At 42.2% G+C, this 22,265-nt stretch overlaps 1 protein-coding gene across 1 annotated transcript in view; it reads left to right on the plus strand.

Annotated features, from left to right (window-relative positions):
* NUP93 (nucleoporin 93kDa) overlaps window positions 1–22,265 on the plus strand; it is a 78,640-nt gene that overhangs the window by 30,063 nt on the left and 26,312 nt on the right. Inside the window, 2 exon segments of the mRNA XM_009320824.1 lie at window positions 15,153–15,215; window positions 17,573–17,701. Coding sequence (XP_009319099.1) covers window positions 15,153–15,215; window positions 17,573–17,701 — 192 coding nt within the window.

Genomic DNA, 22,265 nt, shown 5'->3' on the forward strand with positions numbered 1-22,265 from the left:
AACTTTGAATTTGGGAGTGTCACCAGCAGTTTGCAGACAGACGGGAGCTGTGTTGGCACCGTGGGTTAAATGTGCACTTGGGACCTGTGGAAGTAACTGCCTGATAGTGTTACGCTCACGTTCTGTGAAACACTTCTTCATGGTTGTACATTTTGCGTATTAGCAAATGCATTCCTTATTTCTTTGGTGCTTCTAATTTTTTTCTTTAAGATGGGGGTGGTCTGTTTCTCGATTTTTCTCTGGCTTTCTGCACTGTAATGATGGCACCATCACCTGACTGCTGGAATATACTGGCCTGACTTTAATCATCGGGTGACTGGCTCTTAGCATGGTTTCATCTCTGCTGTTTTACATCCGCTCTTGTAATTGCACGATTGCTTGCAGCATTGTTTTTCTATTGGTGACAATGAAAGGCACATGTTAGTATTTTATGTAACCTTATACTTTTTGTTTGATGTTTAAAGTGTAGGTGAAGAAGTGGTACTTTGCAAATAAAATCCTCTTTATTTGTAAGCAGCATATTTTCACCCCTTGTGCAATCATTTAAGACAGCATTATATATAAAAACATGTTCATGAGTATCATATGGAGGAAGAAGTAGTTAGGCTAAGCCTGTGTTAATAACAGGGCTGCATTTCTGTAGTGCTGACAGTTTCACTGAGGTATATGTGCTTACAATTAAATAACCTGTTCAAAGCTACAAAAAAGAGTGATGTTTAATGTAAATAGTATCTAAGTCTTTTAACTGCTAAATAACCAAACCCTGCAAAACAATAGAGAATCAAAGCTCTTCTTGAAAGAACATTGACACCAATTAATATGCAGTAAAATTATCTGCCTGTACAAGTTGTTTCAACAGCTCTGCAGGTCTAAAATGGCAGAAGCTTTCTGTTGCTGTATAAAAAAACTACCATTTATTTCAGCCTCATGGTATGTGCAAATTCATGCAGCTCAGTTAAGGGAATAGCTTCACAACTGGTGTTACAATCTGTGGCTGGAGTGCTGCATCACAATGCAGCAAATGCATTTTCCACGTTAACCAAACATGACAGCTGAAACGATTATTAACCATGCAATATGTTGGAAGTCATCAAAAATTCACATCAGAGTAATTGCAGTGGCTCGGGGAAAAAAAAAAATAGTAGCATCTCTCTCCTCTTGCCTGCCTGCCGCCTCACCCCCTCCTAATTCTTACATGGTACGGTCCGTTAACAATAAAATATCCTTCTGTAACCTATAAACTGTTACTCCCATCAGTTACTGGTTTCAGACTGATGCTTTCCCTAGAATTTGAATAAAGCACCACTGGAAAAAAAAATATATATAGATGCTTTACAGGCAGTGGTGTTCAGCCGTGGAAAGCAGCTGCTTTCTTATTGTCTTGCTGGACTCTTGACTGTCTCAGCCATTTCAGGACTTGCAGGTTTGATTTATATTTTTTTTAAAGATGAGAAAACTTGAGCGTTAATACAGAAAGATACAACTGTGTAAGCCTAAATACCAGGCAACTGAAGTGTGACAGTTACAGCCAGCATTAACAGGTTTGTAACTCCTCAGTACTGAGATCTACAGGTAGGAATGTATATATTTAAAAATCTGTAAAATGAAGGTAAAAAGCTTGCTTTGATAAGGAGAGAGTTTTCCTTCAAGTGTCTTCTATGGTGGTTTTTCTTTGTGCTGTTGCTGCAGGTTGTTTAAATTTGTAGGTGAGTAATTAAAGAGCACAGGTGGGTAGTTTTGGAGAAATCGTGCTTTGCTCACAGAAAAACCTTAAGGTCTGTGCCTTTACCTTCTAATATTCTTTGCTAGAGCAGCTGTTGGGTGGGGCAGTCCAGCGTCTGCTTTGGGTTTCAGTTGTGTTGCCTTTTAAAAGACCCTCTTGACATTGCTGACTTTGCTTTTCATTTAAGCAGAAATACAGTAGCATAACTTTCTGAATGCCTTTATTCCTGTTTTCTCTTCCCTAGGCTATGAAATGTCTATGGAAGTATTTTAAACAAAAAATAAAGATGCTACTAGATTATATGATTTTTCTCTTCATTTTTATTGTGGCGCAAGATATTGGTCCGCTCTGTTTCCTCTGTTCTACAGATGCACTTATGATTTATTTAGAAGACACGCTGAACTTTCTTTAATTTTATTTTGAAGCAAGGGTTTCAAATGTGGGATGAAAAATAAGGTAGAAGATTTTTCTACTTTCCCAAAGCAAACAAAGACACTTGGAGACTTGCTTTTTTTTGTTAGTTTCTTAAATGAGGTGGTGAAGTATATTTGCTTAGTCAACTGGAGTTTGCAGCCTAGACCCCACCTCTCTTTCAAGTGAATAGGATACATTATGAAAGGGCTTAAGCCAGTAAAATCATAGTAAAGGGAAGCAGTCAGGGAATTAACATTTATATAAATGTGGTGGCCGTGACTAGCTGGGTGGGTGGCAGCTGATTTAATACTCTCAGATCTAAGGACTCAGAGGCTGCATGCAAGCTGGAAGCTCTGCCTGCCTTTGGTGTGGGGACAAAAGTATAGGGTGGGTTGCTTTTCCTCCTTTCCTTCCAATTCTATTTCTCTATATGGAGAAAAGCAGGTTAATGAAATGTGCTGTGCCGGGATGGCGCCTGGGCTCTTGCAGCAGAGAATGACTTGCCTCCTTCAGGGCTCCCTCCCGAAATACTAAGGTGCCTATATGCCATCTTCTGCGCTCTTCCTATTGTCAACTGAGCAATGTCTGAACTGCTCGGAAGGGGAGACACGGGAACAGTGGCGTAGCATGGCCAAAAAGTTGCCTCTTTTAAACAAGATTACCTGTGCTAAGGGGGGTCTGCCACAAAAGCAGCTCAGCAAGAAATCAAGTAAAAGACAATGAAATGTGTGGTTTTCATGTGTCAAAAGATGGAGGAAGCCATCTCCACTGACCCCATATGGGAGATGGCTCAGTTATCCTTGCAGTTGGTACAGTGTGGCAAATTATTTTCCTTTGTCTGAAGTGGGTGGGAGACAGAGTTCAACTAAGCTCCATAAATTAATGTATGGAAAAATGACTGAGCCACTGTAATTAATAATTAGCTGTAGGTCTCTTACAGCAGGGTTTTCCGTGATATCTGTTGGCAGCATCTGGAGTTGGCATTTCATTTACATTAAAGTCCGAGGGCTTGCGTGCCTTGTTAACGCAACGCGCAAATAAAGGCATGTACTGCTAGAGAGTTCCTTAGCAAGGGTGGAGTGTGGCCGGAGGAGAAAAATGGAAACCTTTTGTCTCCGGTGTATCCTCAGCACACCAGTCTCACGCCCCAAGTCTGGAAAGTTTAAACCTTAGGTTTATTACACGATAGGAGAAAAAAAGCTGAAAAAGGATAAAGTGTCTTTTATATCATTTGTTGCAGCAGAGAATTTTAATACATGCCTTTCTCTCTGAGCTTTATGATGTCTAACATTTTTAAATGTAAATTGTATAATTGTAACAGGCATATTCTAGATTTCTGTCTTTTATTTTAATGATCTGTAATTAATAATTCATAGGTAATTTAAATAATTAACTTTGTGAAATGTATCAGTAATGTAGTAAGGAAACACCATTTCTAAAGACCACGGCATGTTTAAATTGAGGATTTAAAGGTATCAAGACACATATGAACTCCTCCAAATTGCTTGCTTTCACTTTCAGTAAAATATTTGCTTATTCCAAGGGACATGCTGCCATGTTGAAAATACCTATTAGGTGAACAAAGTAGCTATGATGTATTTACAGACATTTAGGAAGAATGGGCTAGCTGATTTGGGCTTATTTTCCTAACTCAGGTGGATGATTTTGCCAAATCATCTCATGTTATTTAAGAGGGCTGAACTTCAAAATTGCTCAATTTTTTGACGTTCCAGTGTGTATTTAAAAAAAACCAAAAAACCACAAAACAACTTATGTTCTTCACACTAAAATGCATGTAATCTTGGCTCTTTCTTTGCAGCATTAGCCAGCCACTATCAGCGAAATAAAGTAGCTTTAACTTTGGAAAGGTTTTCTTTCTCTATGTAGGTTTTTCTGGGAGACTTCAAATTGGCATAGAAATGTTACGGGAAACCCCGTTGTGGAGGTGCAGCACTAAAGAAAGCCACCTACGCTGGGGTTTAGGATCTGCATCCTGGTTTAACTTGGTTATCGCATTTACAGTGCTGACAGGATTTTGATGTCTCTGAACCAGGCGTTGTCCCTTCGAGGCAGTGAGCGTTTGCTGCATGCATCACTTTGTGTCTGAAATACAGATGGAGGCTGGAAGATTTTTGCTTGGCTTTTTTTTTTTTTAACCGAAGCAGAAAGATAGTTAGTGCTCCCAAGGAACGTTCAGGAAGGCGGTACACGGGCTTTCTGCTGTGGGATGGGGGCACGGCAGCCGAAATCTTTCTGCTTGAGTCAGCCCGAGAACAGGGAGAGTGTCAGGCTCAGCACTGCCAGCGTCGCTACTTGCATCCAGAGGAGGTAAAGAGAACCAATTTTTTTTATTACTTTTTTTTTACATACAGCTTCAGACTAACTTGAAGGCATTTAACTGTTTTTATGCATCTGGAATTGTGAAGGAGGAGATGTGCAAATGCCAATAATGTTTTTGCTTTCCAAAAAAGCCTGAGAACATCCCTGTTTCTTGCAAACAGCAAGGTTATGTGCTCCCAGCCGGACAGGCAGAAGGATAAAACACTTACGGGGTGGGGGGGACCAAAGGATTGCACTAAAATTTGCAGAAGTGGGTTAGAGGAGACTGGGTGTTAATGACTAGCTGGTTTGTTTAATAATTTGTCCTTCTTGCTGGTGTTCCATCAGAAATGTGCTGTTTCAGGCTGGGAAATACTTCATCGACTGATAGGGACGGCAGTTTGGCTTTTGGATGTGATCCTGAGAAATGAATTTTCTGCCACCAGGTTAAGCGGGTTATTGTATCTGCCTATATGTTGATGCTAATGTACAATTAGTCCAGCGACAGACACTGCAAGCTTGTCAGTATGCCTCCTTTATGCCTTTTTCTTTTCTTTTCGAACTACTCCCTTGTTAGCCTGTGTTTTCTGTAGTATTCAGAGAGAAGCCTATCCTCCTGTAACAGGGCTGGACACTCCTCTTTCCTCAGCTTTATCAATTTTTCGTGCTGTGCTGACAGATTTCCAGTGGCTGGTTTCTCAGCTTACACCATCTCGGGAGACTCCTCGCCAGCTCTCGGTACAGTAAATTGAGGTGTGGTCTGCAATGGCAACTGTGTGCTTCGTCCCTGCCATGCAAGGATGTGACACGGGCAGAAATTCAACATACAGGTTTTATTTGTCACTGTGTTATTTGAGCATGGTTTCCTGTTAGAGGGGGAAGAACACGCAGCTACTTCTCAAGTAAAATGTGGAGTAACCACAATGCTAAAATGGCAGCGAAAGAAATAAGAAAATGGCGTCATCAGTGAAATTAGTTTCGATGGCTTGATTTGAGGGCGTCCTGCCTGATGCAAGGATGGTTTCAGCAAGAGGTATTACATTACAGGCTTAGTTATGACTATACAATGAAGATTCTAAATCATTTAAATCTCTAGTTTTTTCTCAGTATTCCCTTAAAAAGCGTGATACCAGAGAGGTGGATATAATAGCTTATTCCAGAGGATGATCAGAAATAATCTTTGTTTGCATGCTATAAATATTTTTTTAATACAGGGTTGCATTGTGGATCTCAAGCCCATTGGAATTACCTCATAATTTAATTTATTTAAACTAAACTCCAAAAAAGAGCTAAAGCCCCCGGTTTTGCTTTGATCGTGAATCTCTTGATGCGTTTATGATTTTTGTAGGGTTGTATTTTTTTAGTCGGGATGCTAATACAAGGACATTTATAGCGCAGGGGAGAGACTGTAGCCACTCATCATGGCGCTGAGCAAAGCCCCACACCAAGGTCATCCCTCTGCATTAGAAATCTTGGGGAAAAACAGATAGCCATGTATTTGGAAACTTAACAAACGAGCTCGGATTTCAGATTGTGTGGTTCCTTCAGCAACGGCATCAGCACAGAGCGATAGTGAAACGCCGGTGCCAAAGGAGTTGGGCTTCCCGTGGGTCCTGCCACTGGTCCTCCTGGCCTGATCTGTGTGGAGAGCTTCCCTCGCTCAAGAAGCTGTGTTCCAAGTGAGGTGATGTTGCATTTAATTGCCCTTGTGACATTTTGGTTTCTTTATCTTTATTAAGACAAATGGAAACACTGTCTGAGATGCTTTTGGGTGTGATGTACCGGTGTTAGCCAGCTGAACAAGCTCCTTCTGGTGGCTCTTGAGTAACGTATCCTACTGCCGTAATTGGCTGGCAAGAGTCTGTCCACTTTCTTTCTCTAGTTCAGAGACTTTTTTTTTCATTGTTTTTCTTCCTTCTGTTCTTTGCATGACCTCTAAGCAGGTTAGGGTTATTCAAGACTTTCTATTTTGTTACTGCAGATTTCCTTAGCGCTTTGTAGCTTGGTAGGACCTGGGATTCTTGTTGAACAGCTCCCAGTTGCATCGTAGGGAGAAAGAAAATGAGTATATGCCTGGGGAGGAAGAGAGGATCACTAGAGAAGGTAGCACTGTTGCTTACACTATTTTTGTATTGCATTAACAATTGCTGTCAAAAATGATCTGTGCAGTGGAGGCTGATAATTGTATGTGGAAGAGAACCTCATTCTGAGCAACTTCACTGTAAAATTTTAGATTAAAAAAGGTATTATCTTAGTTTTATGCCATTAAAGTGTTTGTGACTTTGAAAAAAGCCTACTAAAACCACTTCTAACAGCATTCCCATGAGCTCTGCAGCCCAACATGACATGGCAAAGATTTTTAGAGCCTGAGAATGAGAGACTAATCTTTATAATCGAAGTTATTTTGGTTTCACTCTGATGAAAGGGAAAGACAGAACAAATAGTATGGATAATTACTAATATTTTAATAATGAGCTACACTGTGTAAGTAATACATAGATTACATATATTGCGATGGTTGATATATTTTGGTGTTTTTTAGAATAGTGTCCTATTTCACTCAGTCATTACGCTTGGGTTTGTTAAATCTTGCAAATTTCTCTGACATATTTTGTAAAATCTTAAAATGCATAGGAACACCGCAATGAATTTCCGTGTTATCTTAAGAATTAAGCCACTTGTAAGTACAATTTTAAGTGAAATATTGAGATCTCATAGTGCATGAAAGCCTGAACTTGCTGAGCATCCTGTGCTGAATTGGAAGAAACTAAGATTGAGCAGAGTCACGTTTCGTGCCAGCAGCAATGATCTCTGATACGCAGAACAAGCAGTGTCACGTAGCAGAGTTCAGTTTTGGGGCTGCTGTGTGGGTGCCTGGCAGCAGGAAATCTGAGCAGTGGTATTTTTCTAGATGTTTCTGGTGTGATAAAGCTGTGCTCCCTGTATATTTCATGGTAAATGTTGCTTATATTCGCTGCAAACACGTTGCACTCTCCTTGATGGCCGCATGCTGCAAATGCGTTTCGGAGGACTGTGGTTGGGTGTGGGATATGATGGTGCCTCTCAGTGCTGGGGGATGGTTTGATATTAACTGATGGTTTGATATTAGCCTTCCGTGCTTAATGGATGGTCTCCTGGCAGAAGCAGGAGCTAAGAGGTATTTGTATTTCTTCCCTCGAAGCCTGTATGTCTAAGGAGCACACTTCCAATCTTCACTTGCCAGATCCAAACAGTCCCAGCAAGAGTCAAAGAGCATGCACCATCTGCCCCTGCTTCTGTTTGGAGCTGATCTGTGATTTCCTGAGGAGCACTTCTTTCGGCAGTTTGAGTTTTTCCTGTCACGGCTGGAAGGAATAATGATATTTATCCAACACAGCAAAACCCAATGTTCCTGGATACAGTCTGAAGATTACTGTGAAAACTGCATGAGTTTCACAGATCAAACAGTCGAAAACAGTAAAATAATACAAAAAAAGCACTAGATTTTTGTATTGCCGGCACTAACCCTTGGCAGAGAGCACTTTGTAAATATTTGCCTAGGGCTTGCTCTGCAACACAGATTAAAGGTTGTATTCAAAACTGAGCATTACATCAATGGCATGCTGATAGTGGGGCAGGGAAGCCCTGTTCCTGCCCCAGAACTTGTCTCCAGCGAAGGTTGCTGCTGTGCATCTTCCACGATGCACGCAACCTGTCGAAGAAGGCTTGCAGGCAAATGGCGGTGCCCCTTCTTCGTTCTGCAGTGTGTGCTGCTGCCCGTTGAGCGTGCGCGGGGAGTTGTGCGCATTGCCAACGCACGCAGGCTCTAGCACGGTGTGCATCGACTCTTGCTGCCACCGGAGTTGCTGCTCCTCCATCATGAAAGGAGACAGTATTGCAGCTCTGCAAAATTTGATTTTGCTGGAGCAGAAAGCTGCTTTAAAAAGGTGAAATAATCTTTGAAATTGTTGCTAGTCACGTAATGGAGCAGGGATTAGGCTGGGGTTTGTATATTTTAATGACTTACTGCCACTGAAATGCTATCTGCTTGCAGGGTGGGGAAGAGCTCTCCTACCTTGGCTTTCAAACTAACTGAACGTGAGTATTGGCTACAAGCGTGGAGCACAGTCACGGTGCATGGGGGGGACATGGTTCGAGTCCCCTGTGGAGGCGGGTAGCGGAGCAGCAAATCTTCCTGAAGCCCAGTGTTTGGCTGTATTAGCACAGTTTTGTGGTAGAGCTATTAGTCTCAGTGTTTTTCCTTCTTAAGCTTCAACATGGCTGTTGCTTTGAAAGTCTCTGATGCAGCAACTGGCTCTTGGGTCGTAGCAAACTGTAAACCCTTCTGTTTTTTTCCTGTTTTTTCTCCTGTTTAGTCAACAGCGAATTAATTTTTTAGAAAAATGTTGCAGGATTTCCCATGCTAAACACGGTGGTAAGGAACTTGAGAAATGCCTGTTGTAGTTTGACAAGCTCAGCTGTCTTAGGCTAGGAAAATTTTGTATTGCTAAATCCTGGAATTGAACAGTGTGTACAGCTGTGGGACGAGCGTCGTCAGACCTTCCTTTTCAGTGAGCCTTTGTCTGTGTATGTCGTGGTTTAACCACAGTCAGCAACTAAGCACCACACAACCACTTGCTCACCCCCCACCCTCCCCCAGTAGGATGGGGGAGAGAATCGGAAGGGTAAAAGTAAGAAAACTCATGAATTGAGATAAGAACAGTTTAACACCTGAAATAATAGAATAATAATAATAAATTGGAAAGTAAAACAAGAGAGTGAGGAAAAACAAACAAAAAAAAACAAGGAAAGGGGAAAAAAAAATCGATGCAACCACTCACCACCTGCCAACTGATGCCCAGGCAGTTCCTGAGCAGCGATCGCTGCCCCCTGGCCAGCTCCCCCCAGTTTCTATACTGTGCATGATGTCCCATGGTATGGAATGTCCCTGTGGCCAGTTGGGGTCAGCTGTCCTGGCTGTGCCCCCTCCCAGCTTCTTGTGCACCCCCAGCCTTCTCAGTCGGCAGGGCATGGGAAGGTGAAAAGTCCTTGACTAGTGTAAGCACTGCTCAGCAACAACTAAACCATCGGTGTGTTATCAACATTATTCTTGTACTAAATCCAAACCACAGCACTGTACCAGCTACTAGGAAGAAAATTAACTCTATCCCAGCCGAAACCAGGATGGCGCACAATGATTCATTTCTTGTCTCTCATGCAGCTTTGAAGTGATGCTGACTGGTAAATCGCCCTTCCTTGGGTTCTCTTCCTCTCTGAGGATCTCTGCACTTGGGCCCTCAGTCTGCTTTGGCCCCGTAGCAATTTTGCCATCTGAAGTCCTCTAAGGAGAAAGCCGATTTCACAAATGCTCTCAGCTCATTGCGTTTGGTAGCTGATCTTTGGGCAGCTGCCTTGCTGCTTTGAAGGACGCTGTATTGCACAGGCCAAGGTATGTAGCGAAGCCGCTTATCTGCGTGTTTTTAGCAAAAGCTGATGCTTTCTGCAAAACAAATCTTAAGAGACCTACAGAAGCTTCCAAGAGACGCTGGTGTGATGCATGCAAAAGAAGAGTCTGAATAGAGAAAAATACTGCCCGTGCTACACTGGCATGTCCCCATCCTCACGAATACAGTAGTCGGCCACGCCATTGCTCATGGGCCCATCGGCCTATCTGTTTAAAGCCAGCCAGCAAGCATTGATGCTTGTGTCAGCATAAACAATAATTTGGATTAAAAAAAGCAATAATATATAGTATGGTCTGTTATTGTGGCAGTGGGTTCCAGGTAGTTTTGCTTCATTTTTCTGTTTCCAGAGAAAATGTGGCCAGGAGGGCTGTGCCAGGGTGCACCACCCTGGGAGTGTGCTCAGATGTGTGCACGTTTGCAGTAGGAGTGTATTTAGCAAATCGTTTCTTAAAATTGCTAGTAGAGATAATAAAATCAGGTGCTTTGTCTGGAGCTACTGTTCCCAAACCATTGCCGACGAGTGGTTGGGGTTTTTTTTGACTGTATAATCATCATCCCTGCTGGTCCTTCGCAGGATTCACTGGATCTACTGGAAATCCAGCACTTGGAAATATTTTAATCAAAGAGCAATTGACTTGAAATGGCCCCAGATTGTTCATTTCATTTTCTCCTTTCTTCCCCTGCCAGTGAAAAAGTAAGCATTGCTGTCAGCATTCAAGGTCTCAGTATACTATTTGGCAACATTCACCTTCTCTTGACAGCTTGAATACTAAGATCAAGTATTAAAAGTATGGCCTGGCTGATGGAAGTAATTAAGAGACTTCTATCAGCCAGGAGAGAGTTTACTAACCTCATTTACTGCGGTAAATGGAAGAGACTTTCAATCTCCTGTCAAAAAGAGACCATCAGTGCATGCATGCCCTTTCGTACTGATAATGAATTAGTTACTGGAACACTTTCTTGCTGGAATTCAGGCTGGAGCAAGGCAGGTGCCGGTTCCTGTCACATCAGCCTGCGTCAGGCAGCGGTTGCCCGAGATGAGAAATGACAGTGGAGCGAGGAGCATGGCGAGAACGGGGAAATGGCATGGCTTCCCAGGGGTCCTGCCCCTCCACTGGTGGGGCCACTTTTACAAACCATCCTCGAGCGAGGCAGGGTGGGGGCTGGATTTCAGCAGAGAGGGGAGAATGTGAGAAGATCGGACTGGAATCCAAGGGGTAAGAGATCCAAGAGGAACTGGAATGTGCTGGGGAAAGATGCTGAGAGCCAGTAGACATGCAAGAATAAGTGGACTAGCTGGAAAATGGGAACCTGAAGGAGGGAGAGTGGGTGTATTTCTATGCCCGTGTCCCTGTTTTGCAAACACCATCTCATCAGACATTGTACAAATTGTGTGTAGGAAACATTCAGCAGCGAGTGTTGCAGAGAACCTATGATGGACAAGAGTTGTGCTGCTTCCCTTCCAAACTAGACGCAGGAAGAATGTGTGGGAGTCCCACAGTAACAGAGAGGAAAATTAAATGCCACTCACTAAAGCAGGACGGCATGATCTGACGTTAGGGCTCTGTGAGCTTTTTGCGTAAACCTGCCTCAGGGAAATAAGATAAATTTTCATTTTCAAGCAAAATCCAGGCTACGTTGGGATCCCTGCAATGGCAGAGCTTGTGCACACCTCTGAGGTTTTTGCGATGCTTGTGTTAGCTATTCCTATCTTTGCCATCTGCCGCTGTGAAATAGCCCTTTGTCTCCTAACAATATCTCTCTTCTGCTCCTGCTTCTCTCTTTGGATACGGAATATGAAGCAATGTCTCGTTGCTCGTTGTACAATCGGTAGCATCTCCCCTGAGAGGGCAGCTCCTGCGATATGGGTCATGTACTCCCTGTGCATGCTGAACGCCATACCTCCGTATCCTTGTTGGAGTCTGCAAGCGTTCGTGGCAAAGTCAAACCTTGCCTCTGGGATTGCAGAAAGCTTTTAGGGTAGATGTAACTCGGTGAGCGCAACCAGCGCTGTTCAAGGCCCAGACTTAAGGGATACGTGAACCCTTAAAGCTGTTATGTGGCCTGGGATAGCGTAAAGCACGTCTCTTCCATCTTTCTGCACATCCTTGTTCCAGAGAGCTCTGCTTTTTCTTATAATAGATGGATATTTGTGTACATTTATATACATTTGTGAAATCTAAATGTCCAGTGACCAAAGCATAGTGCACCACTAGGTGGCAAGGCAATAAACCCAGGGAATAAATACTGTTATAGCAGCCTCGGGCACTCCTTGGACACACATAAAGGACACTCCTCGCTTCTTAACGTGTGAAGTTTTGGCCACCAAAGCCTAGAGTAACAACCCCAGGAGCTCCTGTTTGGCCTAACTAAGCAGAAGCAGTCTCATGAACAGGAGCCCCAGCATCAGCTACTGAAACTCCCTCTTCTGAGGTTTAACAATTAGCCTGTAATTAACTGAAGCAGCAATTGTCATGCTACAGTCATAATGTTTAGCACAAGGCATAGGGCAACCTTTTTAAAATGTACCTCTCCTCAGTGAGGCATTACAGATATTATTTGGAAAGCGTGAGGATTTTCATTTGCTAAAGGAGTAGTTTTTGAGTTTGAAAAAGACAATTATTATCCCCTAATTGGCATTCAGTGTAATGTAATCCCTTAAACAGACCTAGTGAACTCTCTGGGAGCTGGCAGGTTTTATTAAGAAAGATACTCAGCCTGGATTTACCGACTTCAGGGGAAGTTCAGCACGTCTTAAATTACTCTGCTGATTACTGTCATTGCTGTGTACCTTTCTAGGCAGGTACCTGCTCAGCTGAGGGCACACATCCCTCCAAGGAGAGAGCGGAGGACTGAGGGCAGTAAGGTAGGACTTGTGTCTCTCGGGGCTTTCAGGAGCCCAGTGCTCACAGAGCAAGCAGGGAGCCAGGGCACCCTGGACCTCTGCAAGCTGTGGTGCCTGGGTCGGTGTGCTCAGCACCTTCCATCGCACACAGATAGCTGTAGGTCTGCGTCTTGGAGACGGTGGGCTTTTTTTGCCTGTAAATTTCACAGTATTGTTAGGATATGGCAAACACAGTGTTCTCTGCAGCATCAGATCCCTACCAACAGAAACACAGCTGTGTCTTCAGCTCGTATGTTGGTGTGTGCTTTGAAGGTCTGGAAGCACTGCTTGTTATAATTCCAGTTAATTTTTCTCCAGTTTCGGTTGGAGGTGGGGAAATAAAAAAAAACAAACCGAAACAAACCCAAACTTGTTGCCCTCCCAAAGTCCTTCCACCCATGCAGACACGGACAAACCTTACAAAGCCGTGTCTCCATCCCTCCCCACCTCTCCTGCACGGAGCCGAGATCGGGTCTTCGTCTGGTTAGGTGACTGCGGCAGCCCTTGCCTTGGTGACAGCTGCTGTAATAGTTGCTCCTCAGACATGTGCAAGGATCTGGATTTAGCTTCCCTTTTTCAGATTGTAACTGTGTGTTCTCTGTGGGCATTGTCTAAAAATAAAGCGGGACATGGCGGACGATGAAATGAAGGATAGGCTGTGTAGAAGTGGCCGCTCTCTTCTGTATGTAATTCAAGGGGGGACCGCGTCGCACGTCTGTCTCAGAGGATGGCAGTTTGTTCTCTATCTGGTATACAGAAAGGGGTCACGTTCCTATTTCCAGCTGAAGGGGGTCACAGGCTGTCCCATACCTCAAATGCTTGTTCTACATATTTCAGAAGGAAAGGGTGCAATGCCCTTTTTTTCACATACTGGTGCTGGGTAGTAGGAAGGCAAGACAGCACACCTATATGCGGCAGAGTTTCCTGCCAGGTTTCTTCAGTTTGGGGACACTTCAAACCCTCCTTACCTCCCAGAGCAAAGTGGCAGTCTGTGATACCTGTGGTTGTGTGTAGTACTGCTGCAGGACTGTTTCTAAGACCTACTGTAAATATATTTTCCCAAAGGTCCAAATCTCTATCACAGAAAGTTTCTGTCCTGCCACAGGGTCCGTGCTCCTCAGGAGATCCTGAGCTCTACCTAGGTTGTATGGATCAATACCGATATTGTCAGATTGTTGGGGCAGGAACCATTTATTTGGAGGAAGCTGTGGGAAACAAAGGGCACGAAAGCCTCCTGATTGTCCAACCCTGACAAGTTGGGTCAGACGCTGCTGCAATTGTGTATCCTTGTTGTAAAAGCATAAAGCATGGTACATTGAATTCCCACTCCCTGGGTTTGTTAGCAGCTCTTAATTTTAGAGCTGTGGAGTGAGCATACAGACTCTTAAGATATTAGCACTTAATGGAGTTGATAATGTTATAGTTGATTACTTTAGAGGGAGACAAAGGCTTCTTTTCTATTTTATGATTTCAATAATGATTAAGTTGAAGTCTGGGAGTACAAATCAACTTGGTTTCTTTAATTGGTGATATAACACTGAAAATGCAAAATAAAGATATTCAAGTTAGGGTGTAATAAATGTTTCCTATTTGTTGTCTGTGTGTGTTGCTGCAGTTTACCCCATGGCTATTTGTTTAAAATTCAAAATATCGTATGTTTCCTAGTATGGGTCACGAAAGTAACCTTTGGGATAAGGACCTAGCAGCTCATCTGAATCAGTTGTTCGTGTATACTTGACCTCTTTGAGATTTACTGATGTACTGAAAATTAAAAATACAATTCTTGTGTATTTTTTTTACCCACTCCAGCTGTATGCATGGAGAGAGGCTGTGTGGTAAACTTTTCCTGTAATGCTTTCCAACTGTTTAGTTATTTCCATCCTTCCTCAACTGACTATTTTTAAGGCTCTTTTTCACAGTTTCTATCGGGCCTCCAAGAGCTTCATTCCTGCCTGAAGCTGCCAAGTCAAAACCTTTTTTATTTATATTTTTTTAACATACTCAAGTCCAACAATCTTATCTTGGCTTATCACTCCTACCAGCTTTCATCCTAGCTCCCTCAAATGGGGAGCAAGAGGAAGCAGTTGCTGGGACACAGAGATAAAAGAGAATAGAAGCAGGACATTTCACTAGGATTTAATGCATATTAAAACAGGGGATTAATGCATTTTCATTTTCATATTGCTCTGTATGGGCATCTTACTGTACCTCTGGTGAAGTAAAGTGACCTTTAAACTTCTCGGGAGTGGATTGGGGAGAGAGCTCCGAACACTTCTCAGCGTTGAAAGAGCCGAGTACTACAAGAGGTATCTGATGTTAGTGCAAGGCTGATTTTTTGACTGAAGCTCATGTTTCTCCTTTTCTGCAGGGATTCCTGAAGAATGAAAAAGATAATGCATTGCTGTCAGCCATTGAAGAGTCTAGGAAGAGGGTAAGTTGGAAGCAAGCACCATTTTTTCTTTAAAAAAAAAAAGGGGGGGGCGAGGTCCCTAAGGAGTTAATAAATCAGCTATTTAATAAACTAGTGGAATTTAAGAGGACTGTATTGAGAATATAGAAAAATTAGACATTAGGAAATACTTGCTCAGAATTTCCAGAAGAAATACTTGTCAGATGTATTTCAACTGCAGTATTTCGTAGGGTCAGGAGGCTCGCAGTGTTAAATCTGTTTGAACAGAGAAGCTGTTGTTTGTAAGGCACAGCATGCTTGCTCCAACCCTCTCTGCATGGATGCTGCCTTTTCTAGAGGTGATAATGCCTAGGACATGGGGTCTATTTCCGTTTTTTGCTCTGCAAAATGCCTTGTGCACTGACTTCCCATACAGTGATGACACTCAATGTATTTATTATAGCTGTTTCTGCAGGTTATAGGAGTTGTTGAAGTACATACGACCATGTTTAGGCCTATGCAGCAGAAGTGCTGCAAGGGTTAATTCTTGTGTCTGTAGAAGACCCAGAACACCATACTGCATCACATTTGTCCAAAGGAAATCTCTCCCATAAGAAAAAGTGCTTGGATGTTTGTTTGTTTCCTTTGTACTGCTTAAGAAAAAAAAAATGCTACAACAAGAAAGTAAGAGTTGTCACTTAAGCTCGGAGTTTGCTGAGTCCAGTTTTCTTCCTTTGAAAGGGACCAGTACTTAGACAGTCTGTAAGGAAAAAAAAGACAAGCGTTAGCCTTCCCCCGTTCATCTCCTGTCTCTTCACCTCCAACCAAGTAGTTGTTTCGAAGACTTTCTGAGCTGGAAGCTGTTTGCTGATGTGAAATTCATCTGATCCTGTTTATGAATCCCTTTATGCTTTTGGTATCGGTCATGTTCTGGGGCAATGATTTCCACAACTGAATTAGGCAGCGTGGAAAAATGCTTCCTGTTGTTTGTCTTAAAACTGCTGCTTGGAAATGTCATTGCATGCTTCCTGGTGCTTATGTTACGATTGTTTCCCTACGTGTACACTGGGGGCATAAGGTTTAGAACTGAGCTTGTGTTTCTTTCAAATGATAAGAAATAGTACTTAACCATTATTAAATTATTTTAATTACATATAATTATACTGTAATTATTGAAGCATATTTAAAACGTTGTTGAAATTATTATAGTGAAGGTAAGGATAAGACCTATATTCTACCATGCAGGTATAAAGTGAATTTATATAACAAAGAAACATAAATCTTATGCTCTAGTTGCATGCATGCACCATAATTAAACATTTGCCAAATGTCACTGCCTCTTATCAATTAATTTATACTGGGGAATGTTTTGCCCCTTAATTGACAATATCCTAACAGTGGGCTGTAATGAGATGAAAAACTTACTCAGCCGACCAAGACATTTAGTTATGTATACTGCAGCACAAAGCTATGTGACAGACAGAAAAGGTTGGGAAAGAGAAAGAAGTGGAAGATCCAATATAGCTTATTCTCTATTTAGAATTAGTGGAAATATTCTTATTTCCTGTCCCAGTATACTCAAGGCTGCAAGTTAGCATCGCCCCAACAATAACAGCAAAGGTAGTGAAGCATCTTCTCTATCCTAATGCTATTGCCAAAATAAGGATTATTGAGGGAAAAGCTGTTTCCTTACATGAGTTCCCCAGTTGGATCTGAAGACAATGTAGCACATCAGCCATTTTAAAGGTAGAAGGATGTTTCCTCTTGGGATATGATTTTCCTATGTGCTTTCCTGAGTTACGTTCCTGATGAGAGAGACTTTCTGATTCTTTGGCACTGGTTGATTTTCCTTAATACTTTTATTTTCTCCTATTTCCCATTTAAAAGAAAAACATACTAGTAAAGACCTGAAAATGAAATATGGGAAATAAACACACATCTCTGTTAAGAATGCAGTAAGTCAAACCTTTACAGATTCCAGGGAGGTGAAAAGCTAGTTGCTTCTAGAGAAGTTAGTCTCAACAAACCACGTGGGTCAGTGATGACCTGGATATTGTGTCCATGCTGCTAAAATACAGACAGAAGCCTATCGATTTCCAGCCTGCTAAGTTGTGTGTGTATTGCAGTACCATGGAAGAGACACAGATTCCCTGTTTTGCCAGCTGGGTAATGTGAGAGTTGTCTTAATTCCACACACACCTACTTTCTGAATCCCCTCGTACCTGAACAGGAAGCCTGTTAAAATAATATGCAGCACATCATTAGCTCTGGAGGGCTGACTTGGTTGATTTATTTAGTTGCTATTTTCTGTTTCATTATTGAGCTGGTCTATTAATAGAAGAACTAGGCTGTTTGGTGTTTCTATATGTTCCTTAGCTCTTGTTCTTCTTCACCAACAGACTTTTGCTATGGCTGAAGAGTATCACCGAGAATCAATGCTGGTTGAATGGGAACAGGTGAAACAAAGGATTCTTCACACTCTGCTTGCGTCAGGGGAAGATGCTCTTGATTTCACCCAGGAAAACGAGGTAACTGTCTTTCTAAACACTGTGCATGATCACACACATGTATGCAGCTGGCACTGTAGCGTCACTGAAACCACCTCTGGATTATACTGTAGCTACAACTGTGTGAAAATGAGACGTATCAAATCTCTATTTAATTCCAGAACGGCTGTGACTAACAGAATGCACTATCTAGAAAAATATCAAACCTGTGTGATTTGTTTTTATTGACTGATGGGTACAGGCAGTGGAGCTCCTATTGCTGAAGCTATGTTTTAAGCAATGTATGTGCAAGCTGGAAATTTAAAGTCACACTAATGCACCTCAGATCAATACACCCAGGGGACAGAAAACATATCGGGGTGAACTTCACCTGCAGGAAACCTTTGCAAAGTTAATGAGACCAGACAGTTTCTCAGGTGTAACTGTGCTCACACGCAGGTCTTAAAGTGTCTCTTTCCCCTATCGCTGTGTGCTAGCCAGGATTTATGGCTTTTCGTAGGAGGCTGATGAAGTCTCTCAGGTTTTTTGGCAAAGCCAGATGAATATTCAACAACAAAAAAAGAGGAAGTATGCTTTCCTTTTCACCTTGCTCTCATGGAATGCAGATTCAAGTTTTGTGGTTCTAAGACCTCTAGTGTTCAGCAATTCAAGTCACCAAATCCTTTGGGCAAGACGGACCCTGGGTGTAACATGGAAAGCTATTGACTAGCAACTTAAAACATTCCTTATCTTCTGTTACAACTTCAAACTTCACAGTGTATTCTCTTAAAGAAAATGCTCCAGTTACATGAGTAGAGTAAAGCACAGTTATAAGCAGAGTTGTGGGAACTCCATCCCTCTGAGCTAGAGGCACCAGACATTAGCTGAGATCCCTGGAGTGCAAAGTTACATCACAGCCCCTGCATGATGCTTTGTGAAATCTATAACCTTGAGAGGAGAGGCAATAGGGGCTGGGGGAATGCAGGTTGCTGTGCTTTCAGGCCAGAAAACAGCCACGGGTTTTTATAGCCATGTTCCTCTCTCCTCCCCCTGCTCATTTTTGGTGGTTTGTTTTTTTTTTTTTTGGGGGGGGGCTGGTGTCTGTCTTTAAATAAATTCTTGTTCATTGCAGTGACTTATACAGCTGCAAAGTGCATTAAAATAAAAAAAGCCGTTGGTGTTAATGGGGTATGACCTGTATAGGGATTTGGAAATAATTAAAGCTGTTAATGAAATGTCCCTTTCTGATTGCTGTTCTTTTAAATATAGGTTAATCCCAGTTAGCATACATCTTTTTATAGAAGCTATCTTCCCCAGAAAGTATTTTACTGATACTTTAACGTGACTTCTCAGAAGGTTGTCCAGCTTTCCAATATTAGAAATGCTAAATAATGCAGGCTGAATTCATTTAAAACTAGGAACAGCTATCCCATTATTTTAGGATGTGAGTCTGAAGACTTGACAGCTATTCTGATAGCTTCTAACATCTTTGATTTGTGTGTGAGTTACTGGTTGTAAGTAACCAGTGGATATTTTGAAGTGTGGATATTGACTGCTAAGAGAAGCAATTTAATAACCTACTCTGAAAGGGTAAAACCCCTTTTCTGATGTTTCACTGTCGAATGGACACTACCCCCAGTCCATGGCACTCGAGATGCCAAGCATCGAATTGGTGGGAGGGAGGAGAGGAAAAAAAAAAACCCTACCTCTAATGGTTTTTCATGAATGAGTTTAAAGACTCAATATACACTATCACTCAGTAATACTCCACTCTCCGTTTCAAAGCCCTTGTAGTATCAGTATGTCATTTCAAGAGCATTTAAAATCCTTGATATATTCTAGTCCTAGCCTCAAGAAGTCAAAGGTCTGAGAGGTTTGAAGTGCATCTACTGTGTTAAAAGCCTGTTATCTAACCTCCCCACAGCAGGTTGTTCTTCTAAAGCCTTGTTCCAGTCAAATAAGTTTTGTGTGTGTGTGTGACACAAACAGACACAGCCTGTAGAATATAGTAGAGGTTTAATTGATATCCTCTGGAGATGGAGAATCAACTGAAAAGGCACAGATCCAAACGCAGCAGGGGGCCGGTCTGCCTGCAAGCCAATTCTCAAGCTTTGGGCAAGCTAATTTGGGCAGAGTGAAATACCAACACATTATTCATGGAAATAAGACCAATTAACAGGCAAAGCTCACGATTCCAAGAAGCTAGCGCAGGACTTGTCATTAGGGTTTTCTGCTCCCCCTTGTCCTCCAGCCTGGCCGCCTTCCTGTAAGGGAAAAACAGAGCTAATAAAACGGTGCTTCTTGGGGGAAAAGGGAGGAAAGCCCGAGTTTTGTTTTCGAGGTATCAAACACCTATGCTTTCAAGGAGTTTGTTCCGAGTCTTGTTCCAGTAGGTGCCGAGGCATTTCTTTTGTCCTCTTATTCCAGGTTTTTTTTTTTTTCTTCCACCCCCACCCCAAGCTCTTCCACTCCTGCTGTCAAGCAACCCGCTCCCGCAGTGATGGAGAGACACTGTTGCTCTTGGTTTCTGTTCTGCCCCTCTGTATCATGTCTTCATATCCCTTAAATCCCAAGGACTGCAAGATGCTTTCCGCTCCCCTGCTGCACCGCAATATATTTTGATGGTGTTTCTCCAGCTCAGTCTCCTGCCTAGTTATTCACTGCGTCTACTGGCCAAGCCATTTGGAGTGCTGACAAAATGTCTGCCCAGACTTCTGCTGAGGAATGTGCATATGCATATGAGGGTGATGAATAATGCATCTTTATATGCACGCGGTTCAGTGTGCAAGTGAAGCTGAATGCTTGGCCGAGTACAAATGAAGGAGGACTCCTTTGAAAAGCGGCATCGTTAGGCTAAATGAATTTAAAGATAAAAATGTGACGGCAGTGCAGTATAGCTGCAGCTTTCACAAATGGATAATATTCAGAATAAATACTACAGTTCTGAAGAATGCATTGGCAAGACGTAAATTCAGGGCAGGGAGAAGCAAACGTGGTTGATAAAAACAGCGCAAGCCGTTTAAGCAATATCAGACTAGAGATGCAGAAAGGTATGCGTGTGTGCACTTGCACTTCTGCAGTCCTTTGTGCATTACCCACTTTTCTGTTTCTCCTTTTGCTGTTCCAGTTAGGCTTAAGAACCTGACCTGAAAGGTGATTCTTCTCATATGCACCTAGCTGCTGTTTTCAACACATCTTTCATAATCTTTTCCTTGCTTAAAAACTTGAGAAGTTCTGACTTGCGACCAAAGGACATCCTCCCCCTTCCCCAAATCCCCCCCTTAGCTTATGGGGATGCCTTTTCAAATGCTGGTTACCAGCTACAGAAGGATTGCCTGCGCAACTCTCCATTTCTGCAGTTCAGGGTGAAGAGTGGAAATGGCCTTCCCCACGCTGACTCACTGCTTTAGTTTTCCTTTTGAAATTTCCTTTTAGCACAGCCATGAGATAGTTCAGTGAGCTAGTGCTTTTCTAAAGTTTAATAATTCAAAGATGAAGCCAGAATGCAAGTATGAGATGGAAAAAATAAGAAGTAAGCTTGCTCCCAAGATTCTTGGCATAGGAAAGAAAAGCAAGACAAATTCTGGAGTTCCTGAATTTTTTCCTTGCTGAAGTGCCAAGTTGGTAGTGGGCATTTAAAGAACTTAATTTCAATGTGGCAGTTCTCAGCTGTGGCAGATTGTTAATAAGCAATCCTCAAAACATAATGGTGAGGGTAAAATTAAAATTGGAGAAAGGGAAAAAAAAACCTAAACCCCAGAGCAGTTACTTCTTAGCTTCAGGTATGCACTTTTGAATTCATATTCTTACCTGTGGGTTTTAACCTGTCAGTCATAAACCACTCTCCGGAGTGGCAGCCATGTAGATGCTCGTTGGTGCTGCAAAGCAGCAGCAGGAGAAAAAGGAACCAAATTCACAAAACAAAGCCCCAGTCCTTATGTTTCTGGTGTTTTGGGCACTGGTTGAAAAGTGACACTAAGTCATAATGTACCCTTCTTCACTTGCTTTAGAAGATGAAATCTCATCAGTAATTAATGACAACGTCCATAATTTAGCGTTACTTTAAATAACTCTGCAATTTATCTGGCACAGCGTAGGGGAAGGCTGCAAAGCGCTATTTCTGCCATCATGTCTGTTTCCCAGGAAACCTACTTTAACAGCTTCTTTGTTCTTTAGAACAAAGAATTTGTCGGGTTTTAGGTGGGTTTAAAGGAATTTCTGTCAGATGATTTGGCACTGAAAGAAAAATGCAAATGCTTCTGAATATCAGTATCCATTAGGAGTGACTGTGAAGAGTATTTTTAGTGTGAGTTCAGCTGCAAAAAGAAAAAGTGGGATTTCTTTTGAGTTTTTGGTAAGGCATTTTTATACTGCCTAAGGTCTAAATGCATCTCCCTGATTTTATAATCAGGTTGGACATAATTTCAGTTGCATGATTACTGACAAATTAATGCCGTGATAAACTCATTCCAGCAATTTCAAAGGATTGTCCAGGTTCATCTTTGATACCTTCATTCATTTATATTTCACTATATCAGGGACAACCACAACTGATTTTTTTTTTTATTCTGTAATCAACTGTTGTATGCTACGCAGAAAGCAGTAA

Source organism: Pygoscelis adeliae, unplaced genomic scaffold (genome assembly GCF_000699105.1).
Source record: "Pygoscelis adeliae isolate BGI_AS28 unplaced genomic scaffold, ASM69910v1 Scaffold63, whole genome shotgun sequence".
In the NCBI taxonomy this organism is placed as follows: domain Eukaryota; kingdom Metazoa; phylum Chordata; class Aves; order Sphenisciformes; family Spheniscidae; genus Pygoscelis; species Pygoscelis adeliae.